The following is a 27,472-nucleotide window of genomic DNA, read 5'->3' as shown; positions in this document are numbered from 1 at the left end:
AGGATGTCTGCTAGGCACAGTATGAGTTCTGTTCTAGTGCAGAGTACCTTCCCTGCTCCATGGGTATATCTTTTTATAGAATAAGGGCAGGAAAATGGCTTTGTTGAGGGTGGAGGATAATACAGTACCCTTGGTCTGCAAGGGTACCCTGGGTAATCTGCATTTGGGCTACCAGCTGTTTACTGGTTGTCTGGGAAAGTTAGCTAGCTGCACCTGGATCCTTGGGCAGGTAGGGACATTGGGACCTGTGGGATTTAAAGTCTTCACTGCTTGGGAGACATTCCTGGATCCATAGGAAGCTGGGTTTGGATACAGCTATTCACAATGGAAAAAAGGAGGGCCCCATGATTCCAGCTGGCCTATAGTCCACATAACCAAAGAAGAGCAACAAAGATCATTCTCAGATATTATCATTGCATAGGCTCATTGGTAGACATGCTAATTGCTTTTCAGATATATTATTATTTTTTATTAAATGGAGTAGCTTAATATTTATGCCAGGTTCTGTGTTGTAGATAAGAAAATGGAAGTACAATGATTTGCTCAGAATCAAATAGCTATTTAATAAGTGGCAGAGTTGGTAGTGTAATCTATAATGTGTTATTTTTCCACTCATCTTTCATAAACTGTGCCTAGGATAAATATTCTAATGTGTTCTCTCTGAGGTTTTGGTATTTTAGGATGTACTAAGATGATATAAAACGATTCTCAGTTCCATTTTTTTATTGTGTGGTTGTTTTTCAGGAAATTACTGACATAGTTTTTAAAATTGAGCTATATTTTCAAACAGCTTTGCTTGGAATTATTGTTACTGCAATGCCACCTTACTTTGCCATGGAAAATGCAGAGAATCATAAGGTAATGACTCAGTTAAAAAAAATTACAGGTATTGTTTGCTAATAATTAATATCATATAGAAAATAACCTATTTGCATGATTGCAAGTCTTAGTAAAATTATTTTAGGAATAAGTAAATGGAGTATAAATACATTTATTATGATTTATTATAATATTGATAACTACTGTTTATTTCTTGAGACTTGGTGCATGCTTTTAAAAAAATTCTCTAATCCTTACAACATTATGAGGTAAGTTTTGTATTACTCACTTTATAAATCAGGAAATTGAATATAGGAGTGTTCCTGTGTTCATGTAACTTGACCAGGTTGACTCATCTTGTTTAAATGTTGGATGTAGGAACTGACTAATCTTTATTAATATATTCTTAACTGGCACTAACCTGCCTTTCCCATTTAACCTTTAATAGAGTGTATTGAATGGTAAAGACATTATTAGTAGCTGAAAAAGAAATATAGGTAAAAAATGATTGTTATCAGTAGGGCCTTTGAAAAAATTGCTAAGTATTAATATGCAGAGGTTCTTTGGTATTCTTTCACTTTCTTTTCTGAACCTATGTGTTTTTTTTTCTGTTTTTTTTTTTTTTGAGACAGAGTCTCGCTTTGTTGCCCAGGCTAGAGTGAGTGCCGTGGCGTCAGCCTAGCTCACAGCAACCTCAAACTCCTGGGCTCAAGCAATCCTTCTGCCTCAGCCTCCCGAGTAGCTGGGACTACAGGCATGCGCCACCATGCCCGGCTAATTTTTTCTCTATATATTAGTTGGCCAATTAATTTCTTTCTATTTATAGTAGAGACAGGGTCTCGCTCTTGCTCAGACTGGTTTTGAACTCCTGACCTCAAGCAATCTGCCTGCTTCGGCCTCCCAGAGTAGGATTACAGGCGTGAGCCACTGCGCCTGGCCTGAACCTATCATTTTATTGTCCTACAGGCCCATAGTGAGCTTGTACAGTCTCTTGGCTGTTCAAAGCCTAATACTTTTCCACTCTGTTGAGATTATATCTTAACTCCTCTAATCAAAATTCTTATCCTCTCTGTGGATGATCTTAATTCAGTGGAAACAAGTTTGTCTAAATTAGTTTACAGAATATGCTGACTAAAGAGATTCATTATATTTAATAAATTTTAATAAAAATTTTATTGTAAATAAATTTTTTTAGTATAAAAGTAACATATGAGTCTCAGTATTTTAAAATAATATTCATTTTTATAGTTATTTAGAAAATACAGAAAAGTATAGAGAAAATAAAAATTTATAATCCCCCTACCACTCAAAGATAAAACTTACTGGACATTTACATTTTTTCTTTTTTGTTTCACCTTCAGTGTTTGTTTTGTTTCTTTGTTTTTGTTTTTTTTTTTTTCTGAGACAGACTCTCTCTCTGTCACCCCAGCTAGAGTGCAGTGGTGTCATCATAGCTCACTGCAACCTCAAACTCCTGGGCTCCAGCGATTCTTCTGCCTCAGCTGTCTGAGTAGCTGGGACTATAGGTGCATACCACCATGCCTGGCTAATTATTATATATTTTGTAGATATGGGGTCTCGCTCTCGTTCAGGCTGGTCTCCAACTGCCCTACCTCAAGCACTCCTCCCACCTAGGCCTTCCAAAATGCTGGGATTATAGGCATGAGATGGCCACTGTGCCTGGCCTTCAGTGTTTTTTATTAAACTTTTTTGAGACAGGATCTGGCTTCGTTACCCCAGGAGTACAGTGGCATCATCATAGCTTGCTGCATCCTCAAAGTCCTTCTGCTAGCATTTACAGGCATGAGCCACCACACCTGGCCTTTTATAATAATTAAAGTTTTTGTTTTGAGATAATTGTGGATCCATACTCAGTTGTAAGAAATGATAGATCCTGTGTCTTCTTTACCAATTTTATCCCAATGATAACATCTTATAAAATTATAATGAAATATCCCAAGAATATTGGCATTGATACAGTTAAGATATAGCACATTTCCATCACCAAAAGATCCTTTCCCTTGGGTTTTATAGCCATTCCTCTCTGTGACCTCTAGCAACCACTAATCTTTTCTCCATTTCTGTAATTTTGATACTTTGAAAATGTACAAATGGAGTACATTTTCTCCATATATAAATGGAGAAAACTCCAAAAATGGAGTTTTCTTTTGGGATTGACTTTTTTCATGAAGCAGAATTCCTTGGAAATTCAACCAATTTCTATGTATCAATAGACCATTCCTTTTTATTGCTGAGTAGTAGTCCATGGTTTAGGTATACCACAGTTTGTTTAACCATTTGCCCGTCAAAGAACATATAGAATGTTTTCAGATTTTGATACTGTAAATTGCTATGAACATTGGTGTATAGATTTTTGTGTGAACATAAGTTTTAATTCCTCTTGGTTAAATGCCAAAGAGTGCAATTGTTGAATTGTATTGTGTTTAATTTTAGAAGAAATTGCCAAATTATTTGCAATAATTTAAAGTCCGATTTTATATTTCTACCACACTGTATGAATGACAAAAGCTTAAATTATCCAAAATAATTGTATTTGATTTGGATTATGTTGTTTTTTTTTTTTTTTGAGACAGAGTCTCGCTTGTTGCCCAGGCTAGAGTGAGTGCCGTGGCGTCAGCCTAGCTCACAGCAACCTCAAACTCCTGGCTCAAGCAATCCTGCTGCCTCAGCCTCCCAAGTAGCTGGGACTACAGGCATGCGCCACCATGTCCGGCTAATTTTATATATATATTAGTTGGCCAATTAATTTATTTCTATTTATAGTAGAGACGGGGTCTCGCTCTTGCTCAGGCTGGTTTCGAACTCCTGACCTCGAGCAATCCGCCCGCCTCAGCCTCCCAGAGTGCTAGGATTACAGGCGTGAGCCACCGCGCCCGGCTTGGATTATGTTTTTATACTTATATTCAAATTTACTATGTCTGATGTTCCTATAATTCATTAAAGATAAAACTTGCTCTTTTTTTGATTTACCCTCTTCTGCCTAACTAATCCCTTATCTCACTCTATGACCAACTCTTTCATATAATTTTTATGTATATGTAATTAATATATGTGTGTATATATATTTTATAGGTAACAAAAATCAACTGAATAAGATTGTTAGGTATTTGGATCTGTGAAAGAGTTTTAAAATTTCAAATTAAATTGTGAGAGTATGAGGTAGGAAAACCATGATCATTTAAGTTTACTATTAACATACATGAAAATGCTATTTGTGGTAGAAATAAAACCTTTTATTTATGTTCTACACCTGTGTACATGAAAGGCTTTCAAATGCATTATCTGTGTATAAAATTTCAAACTTAAGATGAAAGCCCTATGTAAATCCAGAGGGTACTGAGCAATTTATTACTATTTTCATGAAAGTTTAATTTTTAAAAGTGAGAATCTTTTTTTCTGTTAAACATGTCTTTCCATTTATTTTCACAGATTTTCAAAAAAGCAGCAATATTTTGGCTTCTCAGTGTTTGCATAGGTGTAACACTCATGACACCTTTCACTTTATTTTAGTTTTATGTTTCTTACACATACACATGTCTGCTTTACAAGTTTTTTGCCTTATTGCTTATGTTCCTTCAGTTACTCTGTTCACTTATATGACTACTGTATTCTGATTCTTAAAAATTTGGTTGAAATTGTTACATCTTGGAAATAGTGAGCCCATCAGGGAAGTTATATTAATATGAGAAGGACTTTTATTACCTATAGGCCTGGAATGTGACCTTTTTTGTTTAGTTGATATAAGTTATAAATGTATAAGTATGTCAAAAATGGTAAAACGAAGATTTAGTGCACTATAATTAAAAACAGCATACACATTGAAAAAAAAATCTACAATAATTTACTAGTTTTTTATTTGTATATAAATGTCTAAAATTTTAATCAAAATTTTTTTTCCTTTTTTTAGATTAAAGCTTATACACAACTTAAACTTTCAGGTCTTTTGCCATCTGCATATTGGATTGGACAAGCTATAGTTGATATCCCCTTATTTTTTGTGGTTCTTAGTTTGATGTTAGGAAGCTTATTTGCTTTTCATTATGGATTATATTTTTATGCTGTAAGGTTCCTTGCTGTGGTAAGTTAACATCAGTTGTACTCATGCTATTTATAGATGAAATATTATTTTAAAAAACTATAAACTTGGAAATTGGTTAAACAATTTGGTTAATTTTTTTAAAGAAAATAGAGCAAGTATCTAATTATTGTATATAATATATGTAATCACTTCAATTTATAGTACTATACATGATTTTGTAAAACAGTAGATTACTACTATTTTACAATAATTTCTTGAAACAGATTATTTTTGGTGTAGACTACCTACTTGTGTATAATCAGGAATGCTTAAATGTACACCTTCCTTAAAATGTCTTTCTTGGTGGTTCTTATGCCTGAACATAATTTCACAAGGAATAAGTTCTTATTCCATAATTTAAAATATGACTTAAAATACCAAGGAAGAATTGGATTCCCTTTCATGTTCACATGTAAATGACTAATAGACCTTCTCATTGATGATTTTTATAAGAAAAAGAGAAAACAGAGCTAAATGAGATATTGGTGCTGAATGCTAGAGATCATACTGACTTCATATATTAATTTCTACCATATAAAATAATAAATGTTTTTCTGAAAACTTTTAAAATATATTAAATGTTGTATATTAAAATAGTAGCTAATAGTTGATTGAGGAAGAGAAAGTTATAATTAGCTATACTTTTTATAACAAAATAATGAGAGATAGAATTTTACTTGGTACAAAAAACTGTAAATTGTGTTCCGTTTAAATGACCATATTAGTATCGTATTCATAGTAAGTTAAAAGAATGATTTTTATTGATTTAGTAGAAGTGTGGATAATAACCTTTCAAGTTACTACAGTTTCAATTTTTGGAATGATTTGTTGTAGAATAAAAGTTGTAGAATAATTATTCCTTAATATTTTAATATGACTAGTATTTCATATCATGTGTTTTTAGTTATTCATACTTTTACATAAACATACACATTTCTGATTTACAGGTTTTTTGCCTTATTGGTTATGTTCCATCAGTTATTCTGTTCACTTATATCGCCTCTTTCACCTTTAAGAAAATTTTAAACACCAGGGAATTTTGGTCATTTATCTATTCTGTGGTAAGTCATATTTTTTATTATTTCAACTTTTCATAGCCTATGTAGAAGTCATAAACTCTTCCTACTTACATTAAACAATGTTACATGTCTTTTTTAAGCACAGAATTTAGATAGAGAGCTGGCAGCATTTTTTTGAATGTATATTGTCTTCTGCATCATCCATTCTGTGTAGTGATGATACAGAAAGCATTTAACAACTAGTATGCAAGGATACCAGCTACAAACAACTAGTATCAGTGTACTGACGCTCTCTGGCTAAATATCATCCCTAGTTCCCTGTTTTGTAATATTAGAGGATTGAAAACATAGTTAATGCTGAGACCCTAACTTATAAGTAAGGTTGTGTGAAATTTTGAAACACTTTGTCACTGGTTTTCTCATTTTTTTTTCCCTCTAGACGGCGTTGGCTTGTATCGCAATCACTGAAATAACTTTCTTTATGGGATACACAGTTACAACTATTCTCCATTATACCTTTTGTATAGTCATTCCAATCTATCCACTGCTAGGTTGCCTGATTTCATTTATAAAGGTAGTTATGTTAGATATTTTTATATATTAAAAGCACAAATACTGCCTAATGTTTGGGATCTTAGTTCCTATGCTGAAAATAGTAAAATACATTAACTACTTCTACTTGATTTAAATATTATTAATGCAGCAATTTAAAATTTTGTGTGATCTTCTCAAGCATGTCTTTAAACTATAAATTCTCAAAGGAGGAAGATTATGTCCATTATGTGTTCTTTGATGATGTACATAATTAGAAGTGTGATATGGTTTCAGTCAGTAATTGTTTTTAGGAGTTTTTCATGGATTAAATAATGTATTGCACTATAAAGGGATGAGAGAAAATAAAGTATAAGAGATTTTTTCCAAGAAAAAAACAGATTCATTTTCTTAAGCCTGGCTAATTGAAAAAAGTTTCCATGTGATTAGAAAAAAAAATTGTTATGAATTCCTGATTTCAGAAGGCTGATGAATTCTACTCACTACCTACTCCACTTCCCACCCCCTTTTTTGGCTTCAGTTTAATTTGTTTAATTTATATCAACCCTCTTAGAAATATTTTGGGGCAGGGGAGATTTAAGTATGAAATATAAATTATTAATATGAATAACTATTTATAAGAAAATACCTGTTTGAACAAAGTATACTTTTTCATTTTAATCCAGATATTTTACATATCACAGCATATACATTTTCAAATTTGTCTTAGATTTCTTGGAAGAATATGCGAAAAAATGAGGATACCTACAATCCATGGGATAGAGACAAGCTTTTGATGGCTGTTATATCGGTAAGAAATAACAAAAGATGTTGTGAATTAACATGTTACCTTAAGAATAGTTTGGCTGTATAGTTTTAACTGTGTTTAGTTTTTTTCTGGTTGTATAAAAAAGAAAGTGCATGAAAAGTCAAGTGTATTAATGCTCACTAATCTGCATTTCAGTGGTAGTACCTTTCATTTACTAATATTTCCCCTTTAATATACTTAGCCTTTTTACATGTTATTAATTTTATTTAATCATAATTGTGTCTTCCTTAGAAGGAAAAACAAGCTTTTGTATTTGATTATGTCTTATGAAGCTGACAATAAATGAACATTACAGAAGTAGAAGAGTATGTGAAGGATTTGCTAAAAATAATTTTACCTTGATTTGTATTAAAATTCATTTTTAATTATCTTTATGAAAAGCATAAAAAAGTTGTGATTAATTTTCTTGGTAATGGTAAGGAACTTAATGCCTACTTGGCTTTGTTGGCAAAGGAGAAAAAATGATTTAGTGATGAGCTGTTATGTGTTGTTCTTTTAGCCTTATCTGCAGTGCATACTGTGGATTTTCCTCTTACAGCACTATGAGAGAAAATATGGAGGCAGATCAATAAGAAAGGATCCCTTTTTCAGGTCAGTTCATTTCTTTTAAATTTTAATGTTTTTTTGTAAGTATATTTTCACAATTGTGCAACGATTACCATAATATAATTTTAGAACATTTCCAGCACTCCAAAAAGAAGCTTTGTACCCATTAACAGTCATTTTCCTATTCTACCTTCCAGCCCTACGTAACCACTAATTTACTTTCTATCTCTGTCAGATTTACCTATTCTGAACATTTCATGTAACTAGAATTAGACAATGTATAGTCTTTTTTGGGGTAGGGGGGAGTCTGGCTTCTTTTACTCAGCATAATTTTTCCCCTTTTTCTTATATTTATTTTGCAAAATTAACTTTAATGTACACAGTGTGAATTGATGTTTATATACTTCCCATTATGTTTACTGCATTCCCAGTGTTTGAAATATTTATATAATACATTTTAAAACATTTTAAGGAAAGGAAACAATGGAAATACGCTTTGAAAAACTCAAGTCCTCCCCAAAAAACTACTGATTCTTTTAAGTGTCTTAAGTATATTTATTAATAACTTTCATATTTATTTTCACTATAGTTGACATGTTGGAATAACATCAGATTTGTCAGAAAATGTTTTAAAAATTGTTGGGATTTGGACAGTATAATTGGTATCCAGCATATGATTTTACACTTAGCAGGATGTATGGAAGGTTCATCATGTTGTAGCATGTGACAATACTTCATTACCTTTTTCTTGCTGAGTAATATTATATTGTATGTATATATTATACTTTATATCTTTATCAATGAGTTGCTTTCACTTTTGGCTATCATAAGTAATGTTGCTTAGAACATTTGTGTACAAGTGTTTATGTGTACATATATTTTCATTTCATTTCTAGGTGAGTACCTAGAAATGGGATTGCTGGGTCATATGGTAACTCTGTGTTTAACTTTTTGAGAAATTGCCAGGCTGTTTTTCAAAGTAAGAGGTAGTACCATTTTACATTCCTGCTAGAAATTTTTGAGGGTTTTGTTTTTTCCACATCCTTGCCAATATTTGTTATTGTTTGTCTTTTTCATTTAGCAATTCGAGTAGGTGTGAAATGGTGTCTCATGTGGCTTTGATTTGCATTTCCCTAATGATTCATGATGTTTAGCACATTTTCATGTGCTTATTATCCATTTTTAAATCAGCTTAACAATAACCCACAACCCTTAGACCAACTATATTGTCCATTTTTAGATCTTTTGAGAAATGTCTATTCAGATCCTTTGCACATTAAAAAATTGGGTTTATATTATTGAGTTGTAAGAGTTCTTTATATATTCTGGAGACAAGTCCCTTATCAGATATATGATTTGCAAATATTTTTTTCATATCTGTGTATTTTGTTTTTAAAGGTTATTTTACATTTAACAAAGAATTATTTATTAAAGTATAGGTATTGCTACTAAATTAGTTCAGAATTTCTTTTTATATTTCTCACATTTTTTTTGTTTATTTGCTGAATATTAACATACTATAGAAAATTGGAAAGTATAGTTAAATGTATAATGGTTATTTATTAACCATTAGACATTCCTCCATCCATTGAGGACTTTACCATCTAGCTCTTCTTTCTTTTCATTGCCCTTATTTCCATGTCAACTTGGGGAAGATTTCAGCATCCACATAGATAACGTTTTTAATACCCTTTAACCTCTCAGTTTCTGATTTTCTTCAAGCCAGTGACTTTGCTTCTACTTCATTTACTTGCATTAGACTCTACTTCATCTGTTTGCTTCAGAGCCATGCTACCACTGCCCTTAACTTCCATATGTAAAATCTTAAACTTCAATGTCCAACTCTTACCAAGAACTTTCATCTTTCTGCCTCTATTATCAGTCCTTGAGTTTTTCTTATCCTTCTGAATAAATCAGCTAATCCCTGTTTCTACTTTTTCCTGTATCCAGCCTTGCTCACATGATTCAACACTTTACCCCTTTCAGCATCCTTAGCTTTTATATTTCTTTGACCTGTCCACTAAGAATTGTAGTTATTTTTTTCTCCTTTTATTTATTTATTTTTTTCACTCTGTATGATAAAGGTTATCAGGTTTTTTTGTTTTCGTTTTTTTATTTTTTTAATTTTAGCATATTATGGGGGTACAAGTGTTAAGGTTACTTATATTGCCCATGCTCCCCTCCCCCCTCGAGGAAGAGCTTCAAGCATGTCCATCCTCCAAACATTGCACATCTTACTTGTTGTGGTTGTATATACCCCTCTCCTCTTCCCTCTCTCCCACCCTCCCGACACCCGATAAATGTTACTCCTATATGTCCACTTAGGTGTTGATCCGTTAATACCAATTTGCTGGTGAAAAATTGTAGTTATTGGTGAATCTAATTATATGCTGGAAAAAATAACAGTGCCATTTGATAGTACTATACATTTATCTCATATAAATTCATCTCTGTTTTAATACTATTGGGTAACCTACCACATTTTCCTAGTTAGCACCTTCTTATCTTTCTTTTCAGTAGTTATCCCCAGCTTTCTTTGTACTCTTTAAATTTCCAAAATCACTTCACCTTACTTCCTGCTTCTCAGTAAATGATCTTGCCATCTATCAATGAAAACAGAAGCAATTGTTTCTAATTATAAATTTCCACAAATTCGTCCATGTCTTCCATTATTTTTGCCTTTTCCCAATCCCAGAGGAAGCAGTGGCCCTTTCTATTATCCAAGTCTTTATATATTTATGAATATTATTCATTTTTTTATCTCTTTATTTTTCCATTCTGGATCTTGATATATAGGGTATTTTGGATAATTTTGTGGGAGAAGTGAGCAGCACCTTTCTCCCCTATATAAAAGAACTCATAAGTCTCATTTGAACATGAATTCATCTCTAGCTCATATTCCATTATCTCTTTTTCCTTTCATAGCCAAAAACCTTCCCTCTCTAGTTACTCACCTCTCATTCACTCCTTATGCCCTACAATCTGATTTTTGCCCTACAATCTGGTTTTTGCCCTTACCTCTCTATAGAAAATTACTTTCAGTAAGATAACTAATAATTATTTTGTCTTTGCCTTGTTTAGTAGACTCAGTTTATTTAATTAATCTTCGTGCAGCCTTTAATATGATTAACTTTTTTCTCCTTGTAATTTTTTCCTATTCCTTTGTTTTCCATAATGTCATCTCCTTTTGCCTCTTTCTTTACCCTTCTTACTATTACTTTAGAATTGCCTTTGCAAGCACTTCTTCCTCTGCCTGTTCTTAAAAATGGTGTTCCTTTGGGTTCTGACTTCAACCCTCTGTATCTGCTCTTTCTGGGTAATTTCATTTATACACAGGTTATAAATTCTTTGAAGACATAGTTCATGTTTTTTCATCTTTCTTTCTCTGGAATACCTGACACATATAGTCATAAAAAATACTGTTGAATAAATGAATGAATTTAGATGATGTCATCCAAATGCTGTCAATCATTGAAAAATATCACTTGTAATTCTACCTTTCAGAGAAAAAAATCCTACATGTCATGTTGGTGTATTATTTCAGTCTTTTCTTTATATAGGACCTGAATTTCCTACTATTTTAATTATTTGAAAATCTATTATCTTTGTATATTTAGGAAGCTTTCAACAAAGTCTAAAAAAAAGAAATTTCTAGAACCACCAAACAATGAAGATGAAGATGAAGATGTCAAAGCTGAAAGACTAAAGGTCAAAGAGCTGATCAGTTGCCAGTGTTGCGAGGAGGTAATTTAGTCTTTATGGTTAAGTCATACCAAATGTGAAGTAGTCAATTCCCATTTTATGGAAATTAATCTGGAAAATATTTTTCTGTGTATATGAATCAATCTGAAAAAAAATGTTGCCGGGCGCGGTGGCTCACGCCTGTAATCCTAGCACTCTGGGAGGCCGAGGCGGGCGGATTGCTCAAGGTCAGGAGTTCAAAACTAGCCTGAGCGAGACCCCGTCTCTACCATAAAAATAGAAAGAAATTAATTGGCCAACTAATATATATATATATATAAATCAGCCGGGCATGGTGACTTGTGCCTGTAGTCCCAGCTACTTGGGAGGCTGAGGCAGGAGGATCGCTTGAGCCCAGGAGTTTGAGGTTGCTGTGAGCTAGGCTGACGCCACGGCACTCACTCTAGCCTAGGCAAGAAAGCGAGACTCTGTCTCAAAAAAAAAAAAAAAAAAAATGTTGATTGGAAAATATATTTTTGTCTACTTATTTTTGAATAAGCCAGGATTTCCATCATAAATGGATATTTATTTGTATAGTATCCCCCACGTTAGCAATTATAGGTCTTATGATATGGATATGAGGTATGTACAGCCTGTCATTTCATTATAGGCATTTGTTTTATAACTTTCTTTTTAAATCCAACTTCCCTTATTAGAAACCATCCATTATGGTCAGCAATTTGCTTAAAGAATATGACGACAAGAAAGATTTTCTTCTTTCAAGAAAAGTAAAGAAAGTGGCAACTAAATACATCTCTTTCTGTGTGAAAAAAGGCTGGTATTTCATTATTTTTTTCTTAACTTTTCCAGAAGAGCAATTTCCACTTTTAGTTTGATTTGAATGTAATGGCTTTTTTCCTTTCAATTCTTTTAGGAGAGATTTTGGGACTGTTGGGTCCAAATGGTGCAGGCAAAAGCACAATTATTAATATTCTGGTTGGTGATATTGAACCGACTTCAGGCCAGGTATGATATATATAAGGGTGTGGGATATGTTGAATATGATTTACATTTTTAATTAAGATAAATTTTTAATGACAAATGGGATTTGGTATTCAATTTTTATGTTTTAGTATTCTTAGCTTGGTCAAATTATGATTTTTTTGAGACTATCTGCAAAAATAATGTATATGGCAAAATTTTCATACACTCACATATATGGTATTTCTGCTTTTATAATTTTTTACATGTATAGATGATTTGTACACCAACTTTTTTTTTTTTTTTTTTGGAGACAGAGTCTTGCTCCATTGCCTGGCTAGAGTGCCGTGGCTTCAGCCTTGCTCACAGCAACCTCAAACTCTTGGACTTAAGCAATCCTTCTGCCTCAGCCTCCTGTGTAGCTGGGACTACAGGCATGCACCACCATGGCTGGCTAATTTTTTCTATATATTTTTAGTAGAGACAGGGTCTCGCTTTTACTCAGGCTGGTCTTGAACTCCTGACCTCGAGCGATCCTCCCACATTGGCCTCCTAGAGTGCTAGGATTACAGGCGTGAGCCACCATGCCTGACCTGTCCACCAACTTAATGGAAGACAGCTGTATTAACTTCAGGATATATGAGAGCTAGTCTTTATTTTACACTGCCATCAGTTAGTCTTTGATGATAAGCATATCACTCACCATTTTGTAGAAACTTCACAAAACTGCCCTGACCCCATTTCCTGCTTCTCTCTCTCTAGCTTACTGCACACCAGCCACACCTACTCATTGCCTTCCTGGTATGCTAGGCATACTCTTTTCTTTGAGTTTTTGCCCAAAATGACTCCTGTGTTTGGTGATACCTTTCCCCTAGAAATTCAAATGACTCACAAGATTCACTTAACTCTTTAGCTCAAATACTACCTTCCAATCAGCCCCCCTGATGATTCTAGTTAAATTTGCAGCTTGCTTTCTCACCCAACCCTACATTATGATTACTTTTTCTATATATGTCACTGCATTCTAAGATATCCATCATAAAAAAGGAGTGAAAAATCTTACCTGATAATAAATACTCTGGCAATAGGAAAGGGTTTGGATTAATCCACTTGCCACTTCCTTAACATGTAAATTAAGCAAAAATAGTACAAATTCATTTGTATTTCTGTAGGTATTTCTAGGAGATTATTCTTCAGAGGCAGCTGAAGATGATGATTCCATTAAGTGTATGGGTTACTGTCCTCAGATAAACCCACTGTGGCCAGATATTACATTGCAGGAACATTTTGAAATTTATGGAGCTGTGAAAGGAATGAGTGCGAATGACTTGAAAGAAGTCGTAAGCCGGTAAAATAATTGTTTTTAGAATCCATTTGCTACTTGGGTGAAAGGTTTGCATTTTGTATTTTAAAAATTTCATAAAAAGCATTTTTGTACACCATAATTGTTATAGGTGGTATCACTTTTTCATATATTCTTGCATCCTGAGCAAGAATCATACCTTTAGACCAAATTCATATATTCTTTACAAAATTATGATGCTGTAAAAACACAGTTTTTATCTTTCTAATTACAGAATAATGTACCTACAAATGTCATAAAACTTACTTTGATTTAAAGTGAACCATTTTATCAAGATAATAATTTGTTCAAAATGATGTAAATTGGAGATTTTTGTTCTTATCTGGTTATAATCTTCAAATGTGCTAGAAAAAACAATGTCAGTGATCACACACAATTTATATTTGTATTTATGTATATTATGGTATGCTCATTTTGTATTGTCCGTTTTGCAGAATAGCAAATGTACTTGATTTAAAAGAATATCTTCAGAAAACTATAAAGAAACTACCTGCAGGAATCAAGCGAAAGGTACTTTCATTAAACAAATACATCTATTTTTCATTGATGGCTTACTGCCTGATATTGTCTTGATAGACGTCTTCATAATGAAGCCTTATTAATCACTCTCTCCTCCTTTTCTTTATATCTAGTTGTGTTTTGCTCTAAGTATGCTGGGGAATCCTCAGATTACTCTGCTAGATGAACCATCTACAGGTATGGATCCTAAAGCCAAACAGCACATGTGGTGAGTATGACACATGACAATATATCATACTTTAGAAGAAAGGAATGGTGTATTTTATTATAATCGTTTTATATTAGTTATATGTACAACCTGATTTAAAATCCTATACAAAGGATAAAAGAGTAATTAAAAATGAAATATTTAGATTTCTAGAGATTTTCTTTTAAAACTTTTTCATATTTTTATGGAGTGTTCGTAATATTTTATATGTTCCAGAACAGAAATAAGGATATGGGTAGTTATTACAATAAAGAGTTCTGCTGTCCAAATAGTTTTTAAAAGGTTTTTCCGAGTCACTTAACATATAAATTACCTTTCTCATCATAATTTCTTGAATTTATGTTAGAACTCTTTCTAGTACAGTCATGGGTCACCCAGTGACAAGGATATGTTGTGAGAAATGCATCAGTGGATTTCGTTGTTGAGCAAACATCAGAGAGTATACTTTAAAAAACCTAGATGGTCTAGCCTAGTACATACCTAAGCTATATGGTATAGCCTATTGCTCCTTGGCTACAAACCTGTACAGTATGTTACTATACTGAATGCTATAGGCAATTGTATCACAATGGTAAGTATTTGTGTATTTAAACATAGAAAAGATACAGTAAAATATAGTATTATAATCTTTTGGGACCACCATTGTATATATGTAGTCCATTGTTGACTGAAATGTCATTATGGTGAATGACTATAATACTAATTAGTTGAACAATTCTTTGAGCCTTGATTTTTATGTCTATAAAGTATAAGGTTTGGTTTGGATGTATATCAAAGTTTCCTTATGATTCTATGGCTATTTTTGTTATAACATGAAAAGATATCAATTTTTGTAATTCCTTGTTTATCATAATTTTAACCTATATAAACATTTGAAATTATGGAATTTCTTTCAATTTGACAAGCTTTCAAAACTAAGAGAAAATAAATTAGAATAGAAAATTGTAGTTGGTCAGGATATAATATTAACCACAGCAATTGGTAATTTAGTAAGTTTTAATTAACCAAATTAATCAAATAGTTGGATTTTTAAAAACCCAATATTTTCATTAACAAACATGTTTTCCCGTTCCTCTCTTTTTATTTTATTTATGTTTTATAGGAGAGCAATTCGAACTGCATTTAAAAATAAAAAGCGGGCTGCTATTCTAACCACTCATTATATGGAGGAGGCAGAGGCTGTCTGTGACCGAGTGGCTATCATGGTGTCTGGGCAGTTAAGGTAAATGTCTAAACAGCATGCCATTTAGGGAAGGAGACTAGTGGTAGATTTCAAATGTCATCATTTCAAAAACTTACAGTAATGCATATTAATTTAAATGTTAAAAATGTTTTTGTTTTTGTTTTTTTTGATTTTTTGAATCAGTTAGCTTTCTATAGAATTACTTGGAAATACGTTAAGTTTTTCTAAAATGTGCCTGGCTACTTTGAATTTGGAATTGACTTAATATTTCAGTAACTTGGAATATTATTTTTAGGTATAATACTTGTTATTTTAAAAAATGGTTAGGCATTGGATATTGGACTATAACACAGAGTATAAAATAAATATTTGAGTTGATACTTAAAGAAATGATTAAATAAATAAATGTGGGAAGAAAGGCAAATCTTCCTTACAGAGCAATTCCAAATAATATATATATGTAGATATTACCCCCTCCAGGAGGGGAAGCTTAATCTCTCACTGCCCAAGTTTGGGCTGGACTTAGCTAATCTCTTCTAAACAATAGAGTACAGAAAGGAAAATAATAAACTTTATAGTTGAGAGACCTGACAAATACTATTAATACCTTAACTAAGCAATGTTGTATAGATATCATGTACTGCCTGATATGATGTGATGAGAAGGATACTGAAGCTGTTTGATATTCTCTCCAAAATATGTAACCCAAGTCTAATGAGAAAAATATCAGACTAACCCATATCAAGGGACATTCTACCAAAATGTCTGACCAGTACTTCTCAAAACCATCAAAATCATGAAAAAGAAGGAAAGAGTAAGAAACTATTACCTACCATTGGAGACCAAGGCATGACAACTACCATGTTTCCCTGAAAATAAGAGTCTTATATTTATTTTTCTTCAAAAAGACATCCTAGTGCTTGTTTTCAGGGGATGTGTTATTTTTTTAAGGTACAATACAACAATCTACATTTATTCAAATATAGTTAAGTCGTTGTCTTCTGGAGCATCATCATAACTTTCCAAACCCCAAATTCCATCCTGAATTTTTTGCGATTCTATTTCCTTTAGAACCATTGGCCCCAATCTCTCATGTTGAGCAATAGAGCTTTCATGGGGCAGATGAGAAGGGCTGCTGGTCTTCTTTACCGCTCCTGTGACCAAATGCATGGGTTGTGCAGATACACTGCGTAGCCACGCCCATTACTAGGTCTTATTTTCTGGGTAGGGCTTATAGTGCGCAAATGCTTAGAAATCCTGCTAGGGCTTATTTTATGGGTAGGTCTTATTTTCAGGGAAACACGGTAAGTGCAATGTGGTATAGATCCTGAAACAGAAAATGGATACCAGTGGAAAACTGGTAAAATCCAAATAAAGTCTAGAGTTCGTTTTTTTTTTTTCCCCCCAGATAGAGTGTTGCTCTGTTGCCCTGGCTAGAGTGCCATTGCGTCAGCCTAGCTCACAACAACTTCAAATTCCTGGGCTCAAGCAATCCTCCTGCCTTAGCCTCCCAAGTAGCTGGGACTACAGGTGCTCGCCACCATGCCCGGCTAATTTTTTATTTTTATTTTTAGTTGCCTAAATAATATTTTTCTATTTTTAGTAGAGACATGTTATTACTCTTGCTCAGGCTGGTCTTGAACTCCTGACCTCAAGTGATCCTCCTGCCTCAGCCTCCCAGAATGCTAGGATTACAGGTGTGAGTCACCGCACCCTGCCAGTTTCTCACTTTTAACAAATGAATCATGATAATAGAAGATGAGAATATTAGGAAAACTGAAACTGGATGAGGAGTGTGTGGGGATACTGTGTTATCTTTACAACCTTTCTGTTAATGTAAAAGTATATTTTTAAAAAATGGTAGAGATTTAACTGAGAAATTATTCTTTGAAACTATCAAGTCATTTTTTATCTGAGCTTTCTTTTAAAAATTACTTCAGATGCATTGGGACAGTACAACATCTAAAGAGTAAATTTGGAAAAGGCTACTTTTTGGAAATTAAATTAAAGGACTGGATAGAAAACCTAGAAATAGACCGCCTTCAAAGGGAAATTCAGTATATTTTCCCAAATGCGAGCCGCCAGGAAAGGTAAACTCTTTTAAAATGTATTATAATTAAATGTATTATAATTAAAATGTATTGCTCTTTATAGAACAATAATCATAAAAGGTTATATTAAAGATTAAGAGAAAAATTATCTTTTCATTCATAGTTTATATGTATATATATATATCTTAAATTAAAATATCTGTATTATCACCAATACTGGACTAATGAAGTCTGATGGCTGGAGTTTTATATCTGCCTTAGTGTTTGATCTTTTAGTATTCAGTAGTATTTAAACTTTTTAAAGTTCTTACTCAGTAGTAATGATAGAGGTATTTCATTGGCATGGAAGTATTTTATCATTTCAAACAATTTTTATTCAAATATCAAAACAAATTATTAATTTAATTTTGAACTTTAGCTTTAGAACACAATAATTTTGAGTTTTACTAATTTTATCGTATCTTTTTTTTTAGTTTTTCTTCTATTTTGGCCTATAAAATTCCTAAGGAAGATGTTCAGTCCCTTTCACAATCCTTTTCTAAGCTGGAAGAAGGTAAGTGTTTGACAAACATTGTATGGTAGCTCTTGGTTATGAAATAATTTTATTTAATAAGTTTAAAACTGTGGGCTCAGTTTATCATATAAACTATGGTAAATAAGATATTGGTCTAAGGTAAAGATAAATACTAATGCTGTAGGGATTTTATAGATTAGCTATATTATAGTGTAAACCTTTACAGTCTGTAGTGGCCATTGACACAGTTTATCAAATTATATCTATGAGAAAAGTCAGCTTAATTATCTCTCCGCAGTTTTGTCCAGCATCAGGAACATTGAGTTTCTTGAATCCTTATTTTATTCTGGGCTATAGAAGTAGTAAGGCTGTTAAGATTTCAGTGGCAGCAGGAAAGAGAATTCTTAGTGCAGGAGGGTGGACCCCTCAAAGTTTTAAAAATAAGTGGTAGGTAGGATAAATATATATGCTGTGACAGTAGAGAAGGGTGAGTTCCAGAATGGGCCAAATGTTCATATGCAGGTTATTTTATGGCATTTATAAACTATTAAACAACCTGTATTTATGTTTAAGGTTTATTATCAATAATACTTTTCAAAATAACTACAGGATTTTTATGATCATTCTTTATGTGAATATTGAATATAGAAAAATTTCTTGATACTCTACATAGCCTATCATAGCCATGGATTAATGTTCTGTTAGGGGGTTTTTTGAGCTAAGAGCACTAATTATTTCTGTGCCTGTAATGCATGTGTGCACATAGTCAAATAAAGTTTCTGCTTTCCTCATGATTTCTTTATGATTAAAGATAACACCTGAAGTACTTAGGGAGAATTAAATTAAAGGAATGAGATTTGATATTAGATTAGATTGCAAAAGAATCTGAAATAAATGTAGAAAATTTTCTGGAGATATGACCAATATCTTGAATCCAGTTTAAGAAGCAAAAGTAGGCTATAGTGAAGTTGGGGGATGGGTGATAGAGAGCAGGGATCAAAAGAAGAGAAATAACAAAGAAAGAAGAGAATAACAAGGAAAAAAGTTAGAGGAGGGGAAGGAGGAGATAATTAGAAAAGGTAAAATAAGACAAGTGACGTTAAACAGTGCTTAAGGCTGTAAGAACTGTGGGTGTGGGGAAGAGAAAGGAAGTAAGATGGGAAAAATAACATATTTTGGCAGCTTCAAATGAGTTGATTACAGAGATTTTTTTAAAATGGATTGTTAGCAACCTTAGTAGTTATTATCATTTTATTTAAAAAATATCGATAAGTAAAATATTGTTTTTTTATATTTTAATAGCTAAACATACTTTTGCCATTGAAGAATATAGCTTTTCTCAAGCAACACTGGAACAGGTACTATAAAATTAAATTTTTAAAAATTATTTTATAGAAGAAAGTATCCAATTTTAGTTGTTTAAGTTTATATTGGAGAGTGGGAGAGGTTGTGAACCAGAGACAAAGTGTTATAGAATAATCTTAAATTTCGTAAAATTTTAAACAACTTTAGGTTCATTCGTTAATTTTGTTTTTATACTTTTATTTTTAAAATTAATATTTTAATTGGCAAATCATTCATATACATTTATAGGGTACAATGCAATGTTTTGATGCATGTTTATAATACAGAATGATTAATTGCCATTTGCTTATTTTGAATAGCTCAGCCTTTTCAGTTTGGTAAAGTGAGTAATGGCTGGGTGTGCTGTGGCTCACGCCTGTAATCCTAGCACTCTGGGAGGCTGAGGCAGGAGGATCGCTTGAGGTCAGGAGTTTGAGACCAGCCTGAGCAAGAGTGAGACCCTGTCTCTACTAAAAATAGAAAGAAATTAGCTAGACAACTGAAAACATATAGAAAACAAACTTAGCCAGGCATGGTGGCGCATGCCTGTAGTCCCAGCTACTTGGGAGGCTGAGGCAGAAGGATTGCCTGAACCCAGGAGTTTGAGGTTACTGTGAGCTAGCCTGACACCACGGCAATCTAGCCCAGGGAACAGAGCAAGACTCCGTCTTTAAAAAAAAAAGGAAAGTGAGTCATGATAGTGTTATTTCATATTAACATATCTGAAATTATATTGTTTAAATATTTATAAGTCATTATTTAAAAACATAATCTGTTAATTCTCTAAAATAGAATCTATCTTTGTATATAATTAATGGATATAACTTATTTGAATAATATTATCAGTAAATCTTTTAATACTTTTAATGTAGATAAGATATAGATTATACTATTTCTGATTTAGTTAAAAGTTCTTTGAGATAACTGAGATACAGAATACCATATTCATTTATTTCCTTTTGTCCTAGGTTTTTGTAGAACTTACTAAAGAACAGGAAGAAGAAGATAATACTTGTGGAACTTTAAACAGTACACTTTGGTGGGAAAGAACACAAGAAGACAGAGTAGTATTTTGAATTTGTATTGCTCAGTTTGCCCATTGAACTCATTTCTTCTTTTATTTTAACTTTGGTTTAAAAGTTTACTATTTGAATGGTAACTAGAGAACCATGAAAGCACTTGGGATTTTTTAAGCTTTTAATTGAAATGCTGTGGTTGTATTTTGCTTTCTTTAAATAAAATTTATGTGTAATTAAGGGAACCTGCATGTTTGTACTTGAAATATACTGAACTGTAGTCTGTGTGTCATCTTTATCTTTCAAAAACAGTGCTTCTGAATTTATAATTTAAAGGAATAGTAATAGAATAATTTTATTTTGAGTAGTTATCTTTATTATTAAAAGTTTATAGCATCTTGTTATATAAGTAATGTCCCTGTTTAAATAACAAACTAATATGAAACTAGTACATAGAAAAGAGATATAAAGCAATCTGAAAGTTTCTTGCTTCTCTTTTTCTTTTTCTAAAAGAAACTTTGAATGGAAGTTTTCATTCTTAAAAGCTAAAGTGTCAACACTAGAAAATCTCAATGTAGAGGTTTGAGGGCAGTGACATCTACTAGGTGGCAGTCATCAATCATAAATGAAATGATACCTTGTTCTATTAGGTGACTTTAGACATAGGTAAATTATATTTGAAGTTATATTTCTTTCACTTAGAGTAAAATTCAGAGGCATTTTAATTATAATTAAAGGAAGACTTTAATTATAAAGAATCTTATTTAATAGTCTGATTCTTTGACTCTTTGTGTCTAGAATGATAGAAATCTCTAGAGGTGGAGAAATTAAGATATACCTTCTCCCCTAGCACTCATGGAAGATATAAATTTTTTGTCATCTTCCTTGCAAAGGGCACATTTAATTTTATTCTTGACTAAAATAACTTGTTGGGTAATTATTTTTTTTGGTAAACTTTATTATTTGAATCTCTTTTCCTCTATAGAGTTTTAAGTTGATCAGTGCATAGAGATTTATTTAGTAACTCACCTTATACTCACTTTGGAACATGGTGGGATATAAATAAACTCTTTCAAGGGTTATATTAAGAATTAAAAGTGGAATGTACATAAATTCACTTTAATAAGAACCAGCATACCACTGTGATAAGAGTTGAAAGTATGTTTAATATAATCTTAGAAATAATTCCTTATAGAACCCATGTATGGACTATGGGCATAATGTAGTATAAGTAATACTAGTTGACATTATATTTCAACCAAATGAGTAAAAGTATTACCTTTGCAAACCAAAAATATTGCCAATGTGATTATTGCATTACAGAGACTTAAAAAAACAGCAACAGCAAAAAGATTTGGTACAGAGTTACTTTAAATGACCAAACCCTTTTAATGAAGTTATGAATTCTTTAATGTAGCCAAAACATAATGAACTTTTAGCTCTGTTGTGATTTTAGGCTCTAGCAGCTGATTTAGAACAGTGTTCCTTTCTCACTATAAGGTATATGACTGATATTTTCCCTCATTGCTCTGGCAATTGCTATTTACTGTCCTAAAGATAACTACTTAACCAGCTAAGAGGTCTTCTAGCTAATCTAAATAAGCCATTTTACAAGTCCCTGCTTGGATTTTATAACCAACAGTTAAGTTATTTCTCCTTGTAAGATTCAGTTGGCAGTAGCTTGCTTCATGATACCAAATTATAATTTCAGTTTCTTTACCTGAGAATCTCACTTTTACACCTTTTACATTTACTGCATTTACTGCATGATAAATAAATATAATAAAGATACGTTTGAAAGAGCATCTTTACCTTCGTAGATAGATTAATAAATAGCGCATATTTATTTTCTAAGTAAGTCATTGTTAAATGGTGCCGTATGCAGCTCTTCTGTGCAGTAAAAAAAAAAAAAAATGGTGCCGTAAATTTAAAAAGATATCTTTAGTATCTGATATTCATAGGCATGCCTTGGAGCCACTTTTTTGTAACTATGTGTAACCTTGAACACTTAATATAAGCAACAAAACTGTATCTATAGTTTACTAGAACAGTCACTAAAAAAGGTAGTTTTTTTAGAACCTGATCATCCTCAGAAAGATGTGTTATCTTAAAATAGAACATGACTAACATAGAAAATTACCTGCTTTTGCATATACGTTTGGTCATTTTCACTTTACATTTGTGAATGTGTAATCAATGCAAGGTAAACTTTTTTCCTGCAAAGTTAAAGTTGAGATTATGCTGACTGATCATAATCCTGTTCTTATCCATAGTGTTCATTTGGTTACTTCACTATTATTGTATATGAACACATTATCTTGTAAACATTTTTTGAAAGGCATTCAAATTAATTTTTTAAATTTTATACTCAAACTGAATATATTTTGGTCATGAATTAAAATATTCATAGAATTGTTCTGTTCCTTTTTTTTTTCACAGCAACAAAATCTGACTCAGGAGAGAGATAATTTAACTAATTCTTAAGAAAGCAAGGGTAAGTGAGCTGGGAAACAAAGGAACCAGTCAAATATGAAGATTTTTTAGTGTGCAGTTCATATTTTTGAACATATATTACTTTATTTTAAACTGTCTTAAATTACTATTATCAAAACTTTTAATAAATGCATATATTAGGTAAAAGTTGGCTCGACAGCATTGCCTATCTTATATTTTTCATCTGTATTTGAATTTTATTAATAAAAGTATAATAAAAGCCGGAGTTTATGGAGCAAATATATAGTTACTGACTAATAAGGCAAACTTCAGCAGTTAGAAACCAATCAGTTGGTAACAATGGAAAAACATTATGATGACTGTACTTTACATTTTACCTTGTGAGCTCTTAATTTTTTTTCCAGTATGTTCACAGTATGAGGCTATGGCTTTTCTTTAAAAGCATTTTTTCTTTTAAATTGGCACAAATTATCTTGACACTATTTTGGTTTTAATCATTAAAGCACTTTTAGAGTAATTTAATTCAACGAACATTTTAGTGACTGTTTCCAGGAATGGGTTCTTTGGATAAAAGGATGACTATCAGTTTTGGCCCTCTAAGAGTTGCAAGGAAGACAGATACTTATATAGTTAGCTACAATGTGACAGATGCTTTGCTAGTAGTACCTATAGCATTTCATAGGAGCACAAATAATTTTACTTAGGGTAAGTGTTATCATATTTTTTATTGTTTTCTGTTTGTCACTCAACATTTAATTCTGATTGTGCTCTGAATTTGTTAAAATACCATACTATATTTTCATGTAACATATAAATCCTAATAGTCATTAATTTTTTAAAAATAGAAATGCTTATCCTTAATGTATTTTTAATATTGGTAACTTTGAATTTTTCATTTTCTTTCTTGATATAGCATATTAGATAAAATGAAAGAATTTATTCTCAGGTGAATAATTTTTGTATCAGCTATTCTTACACAGTAAAAGCTTACTTATTTTTATTTATATTGTGTTATATGTAAGCAGTTCTCAATGCTATCCTTTAAGAAAAATAAATATGATTATATTAGTAATAAGCTATGAGTTGAAAATTTAAGACATCTTTCATTTTGTATATTGAAATGGATTCTTTGTTATTTAATATTGATAATTGAATGAGTGACTCATATTAAAAATGAAGTAAAAATCTGGCAATAAAATTACTAGTAATTATTTTTTTTAAAGTATCTGAGGGGAGTCTTCAAGTACAGAAGGAACTTTTGATAATTACTTTGTATTTTAAGTCGTATTCAAATTTTAAACTTAAATTAGGTATATTTATAGATCTTTTTATCTCAAATGTATTTTGTGTAAATATAAAGCAGTCACTTTCACTTACACTTTATTACATATAACACATTAAATTATTCCACATATTTAACACTGTTTACATATTTTTCAATTTCCTTAGAATTTTTTTAACGAATTTGATTGAAGCACTTAGGCAATATTTTAAATTTAATGAACGAAGTGCCTAAACAAACAACTCTTGCAAATCAAATAAATTATTTATTTATTTGTTATTTATTTATTTATGTGTTTATTTTTGAGATAGTCTCACTCTGTTGCCTGGGGTAGAGTGCTGTGGTATCAGCCTACGTACAGCAACCTCAAACTCCTGGGCTCAAGCAGTCATTCTGCCTCAGCCTCCTGAGTAGGTGGGACTACAGGCATGCTCCACCATGCCCGGCTAATTTTTTGTATATATTTTTAGTTGTCCAGCTAATTTCTTTCTGCTCTTTTTAGTAGGGATAGTGTCTCACTCTTGCTCAGGCTGGTCTCGAACTCCTGACCTCAAAGTCCACCTGCCTCGGCCTCCCAGAGTGCTAGGATTGCAGGCGTGAGCCACCGCACCCCGCCATTAATTGCGTTTTTAAATTTAAAAAATCAAGTTCTCAAGAATTTCAATCATCTTAAAAATAAACAGTATACACAAAACTACCTGATTATTAGGCATGTTACCACACTTGCATAAATACAGTCATGCACTGTATAACAATGTTTTGGTTATCGATGGGCTGCATACGCAGTGGTGGTCCTGTGAGATGATGTTAATAATACCATATTTTTACTGTATTATGTGTAAGTACACAAATACCATTGTGTTATAGTTGCCTATAGTATTAAAAATAGTAATATGCTATACATTTTTGTAGCCTTGGAGTACTAGACTAAACCATATAGCCTAGAGGTGTAGTAGGCTATACCATCTACCATCTGTCTAGGTTTGTGTAAATGTACTCTATGATGTTCAGACAATGACACAAAATCCTGTAATGATGCATTTCTCAGAATGTATCCATGTTGTTGAGCAACACACATACAAGATTCTTTCATAAATATAGTATCAATATAGTAATTATTTTTACCATGTCTGCATATATACCTTCCCACAGTTACACATTTGCTAATAAGAGGTTGTCTCAGGCTACTAAAATTTACCTCTTTGTAACTGGAGACCAAGAGAGAGATGCTAATTAAGTTTCAGGTTTTTGCAACCCAGTATTTTCCCTGAATACAAGATACAAGTCTTATTGTTATATTTCATCTAAACTTATGATAATAGAACATTCCAAGTTCTTTTATGACTAAAATATAACCTTAATTAATTAAAATGAATCCCTCACCTGGATTGTAATTTTATTTCCCTTTCTGCTTCTTAACTCTTAATAAATGTCATTAACCACAATATTACGATCATTTTACTGACAGTGATACCATTATTGTTTTAGATCACCTTATCTAATTGTTATTCATTAATATATCTTTATCACATAATTGTGGGAAAAGGTATTGAGGACTAGTTCTCTTGTTTATGTATTGACTAGTAATTTCTTTGGCCAAATTATACTATTGATAATATTATGTAATTATTATATAATTGATATTTGTTTTCTGTTCACTGCATTCAAATACTCACACATCAATATATGTGAAATCAAATTTGTGATTTGAGATCAAAATTATTCCTGATTAAGCTTTAAAAGTTGGTAAGAAACTAAATTCTAGTGTCATATCTGTTAATTTTTAAAGGTATTTGTTATAATTTTTTAATAAATAGATAATACATGCAACATAGTTCAAAATTTAGAAGTAGTCAAGAGTAAAAAGTAAGTCATTTGCTCTTCTGATCTTGAAGAGAATAACTTTTCCTACAAAGCCAAAAATGGAAGGTCTTTAGATATATGTAGATACAGCCATTATTTGGCTAAAGAAATAGAGCCAAAAAGGATGACTGTAAGCACCAAGTATGTAGGCTGTAGAATTTACTGTCACCAAATTAAGACACTAGATAGTCTTTTAGAGCCATGCATGATAGTTTCCAAAATCTTTAAGGTTCAAAGATTGCTTTTCATTATTTGTATTCACAAATATTTTGTTCTTTGCCTGTTTTGAATCAAGCATTGTTCTAAGCACTAGGGATCTTGAAATAGATAAAAATCTCTGCCTTCATTGAGCTTTTATTATAAGAGAGTAAGACAAATCACTTGTTTAAATAAAATATATAATGTGTTAGATTGGTGAGGAGTAGGGGGATATGGAGTCTTAGAGTTGAAGTGGGTGAGGCCACACTGAGAAGGTGAGCTGGTACAGCATGTACAAAGGCCCAGAGGCAGACTGTGAGTGGCATGGTTGAAAGAGAAACAGGACCAGTGAGGCTTGAGCTAACTGATCAAGAGGGATACTAGTAGAAGATGGGATCAGAGACATACCAAAGAGATCCTTATGGACATTTTGTGGGCTTTCAGTGAGATCAGAAGTCATTGGAGGGTTCTGGGTAGAAGTGTGAGTCAGATATTTTTGAACAGAAAGAATGTAGTTACTGTGTTGAAAATAAGTGGGTACCCAAAGAATACTGAAAATTAAATAAATAAATAAATGGGATGCAAGTGGGTGAAGTAAGGGAGACCTGTTAGTAGGCCACTGCATTTGATTAAGCAAGAGATGATGAGTCAGGTAAGTGGTAAGAAGTGTTCTGAAGGTAGAGGTATGGGGTGTGAGAGAAAGAAAGTCAGTGACTCCATAGTTTTTTTGGTTTGGTTTTGTCTAAGCTGCTGGAAGAGCAGAAATTATTATCTGACCCTGTCTTCTATTAGTGTTATCAAGTGGATAAAAAAGACTGGAAGTTCAAGTTTGAGGCTGTACGGGAAAGATCAGGAATTCAGTTTTGGACTTAAGTTTGAGATATTCATTAGATATACAAGTGGAGATGTTCACTAGGAAAAGGAAATAAACACTGCAACCAATGTTAGTTTTGGAACCCATTCATAAGCTGA

The 27,472-nt window shown here is 32.2% G+C and overlaps 1 protein-coding gene across 3 annotated transcripts in view; it reads left to right on the top strand.

Annotated features, from left to right (window-relative positions):
- ABCA5 (ATP binding cassette subfamily A member 5) overlaps positions 1 to 27,076 on the top strand; it is an 87,647-nt gene extending 60,571 nt beyond the window's left edge. For all 3 annotated transcript variants that reach the window (XM_012747414.2, XM_012747413.2, XM_012747415.2), the window contains 17 exons: positions 745 to 858; positions 4,748 to 4,918; positions 5,866 to 5,979; positions 6,377 to 6,511; positions 7,199 to 7,279; positions 7,797 to 7,888; positions 11,461 to 11,587; positions 12,241 to 12,358; positions 12,459 to 12,550; positions 13,678 to 13,853; positions 14,303 to 14,378; positions 14,501 to 14,595; positions 15,698 to 15,817; positions 17,719 to 17,868; positions 18,303 to 18,382; positions 19,646 to 19,701; positions 20,656 to 27,076. In XM_012747414.2, the coding sequence (XP_012602868.1) occupies positions 745 to 858; positions 4,748 to 4,918; positions 5,866 to 5,979; positions 6,377 to 6,511; positions 7,199 to 7,279; positions 7,797 to 7,888; positions 11,461 to 11,587; positions 12,241 to 12,358; positions 12,459 to 12,550; positions 13,678 to 13,853; positions 14,303 to 14,378; positions 14,501 to 14,595; positions 15,698 to 15,817; positions 17,719 to 17,868; positions 18,303 to 18,382; positions 19,646 to 19,701; positions 20,656 to 20,763 (1,905 nt within the window). In that variant the 3' untranslated portion in view covers positions 20,764 to 27,076. The remainder of the gene's footprint in view (positions 1 to 744; positions 859 to 4,747; positions 4,919 to 5,865; positions 5,980 to 6,376; positions 6,512 to 7,198; positions 7,280 to 7,796; positions 7,889 to 11,460; positions 11,588 to 12,240; positions 12,359 to 12,458; positions 12,551 to 13,677; positions 13,854 to 14,302; positions 14,379 to 14,500; positions 14,596 to 15,697; positions 15,818 to 17,718; positions 17,869 to 18,302; positions 18,383 to 19,645; positions 19,702 to 20,655) is intronic.
- Positions 27,077 to 27,472: the final 396 nt, after the last annotated feature.

Source organism: Microcebus murinus, chromosome 18 (genome assembly GCF_040939455.1).
Source record: "Microcebus murinus isolate Inina chromosome 18, M.murinus_Inina_mat1.0, whole genome shotgun sequence".
Classification (NCBI taxonomy): domain Eukaryota; kingdom Metazoa; phylum Chordata; class Mammalia; order Primates; family Cheirogaleidae; genus Microcebus; species Microcebus murinus.
The sequence above is the reverse complement of the archived record's forward strand: the minus strand, read 5'-3'. Positions and strand labels throughout refer to the sequence as shown.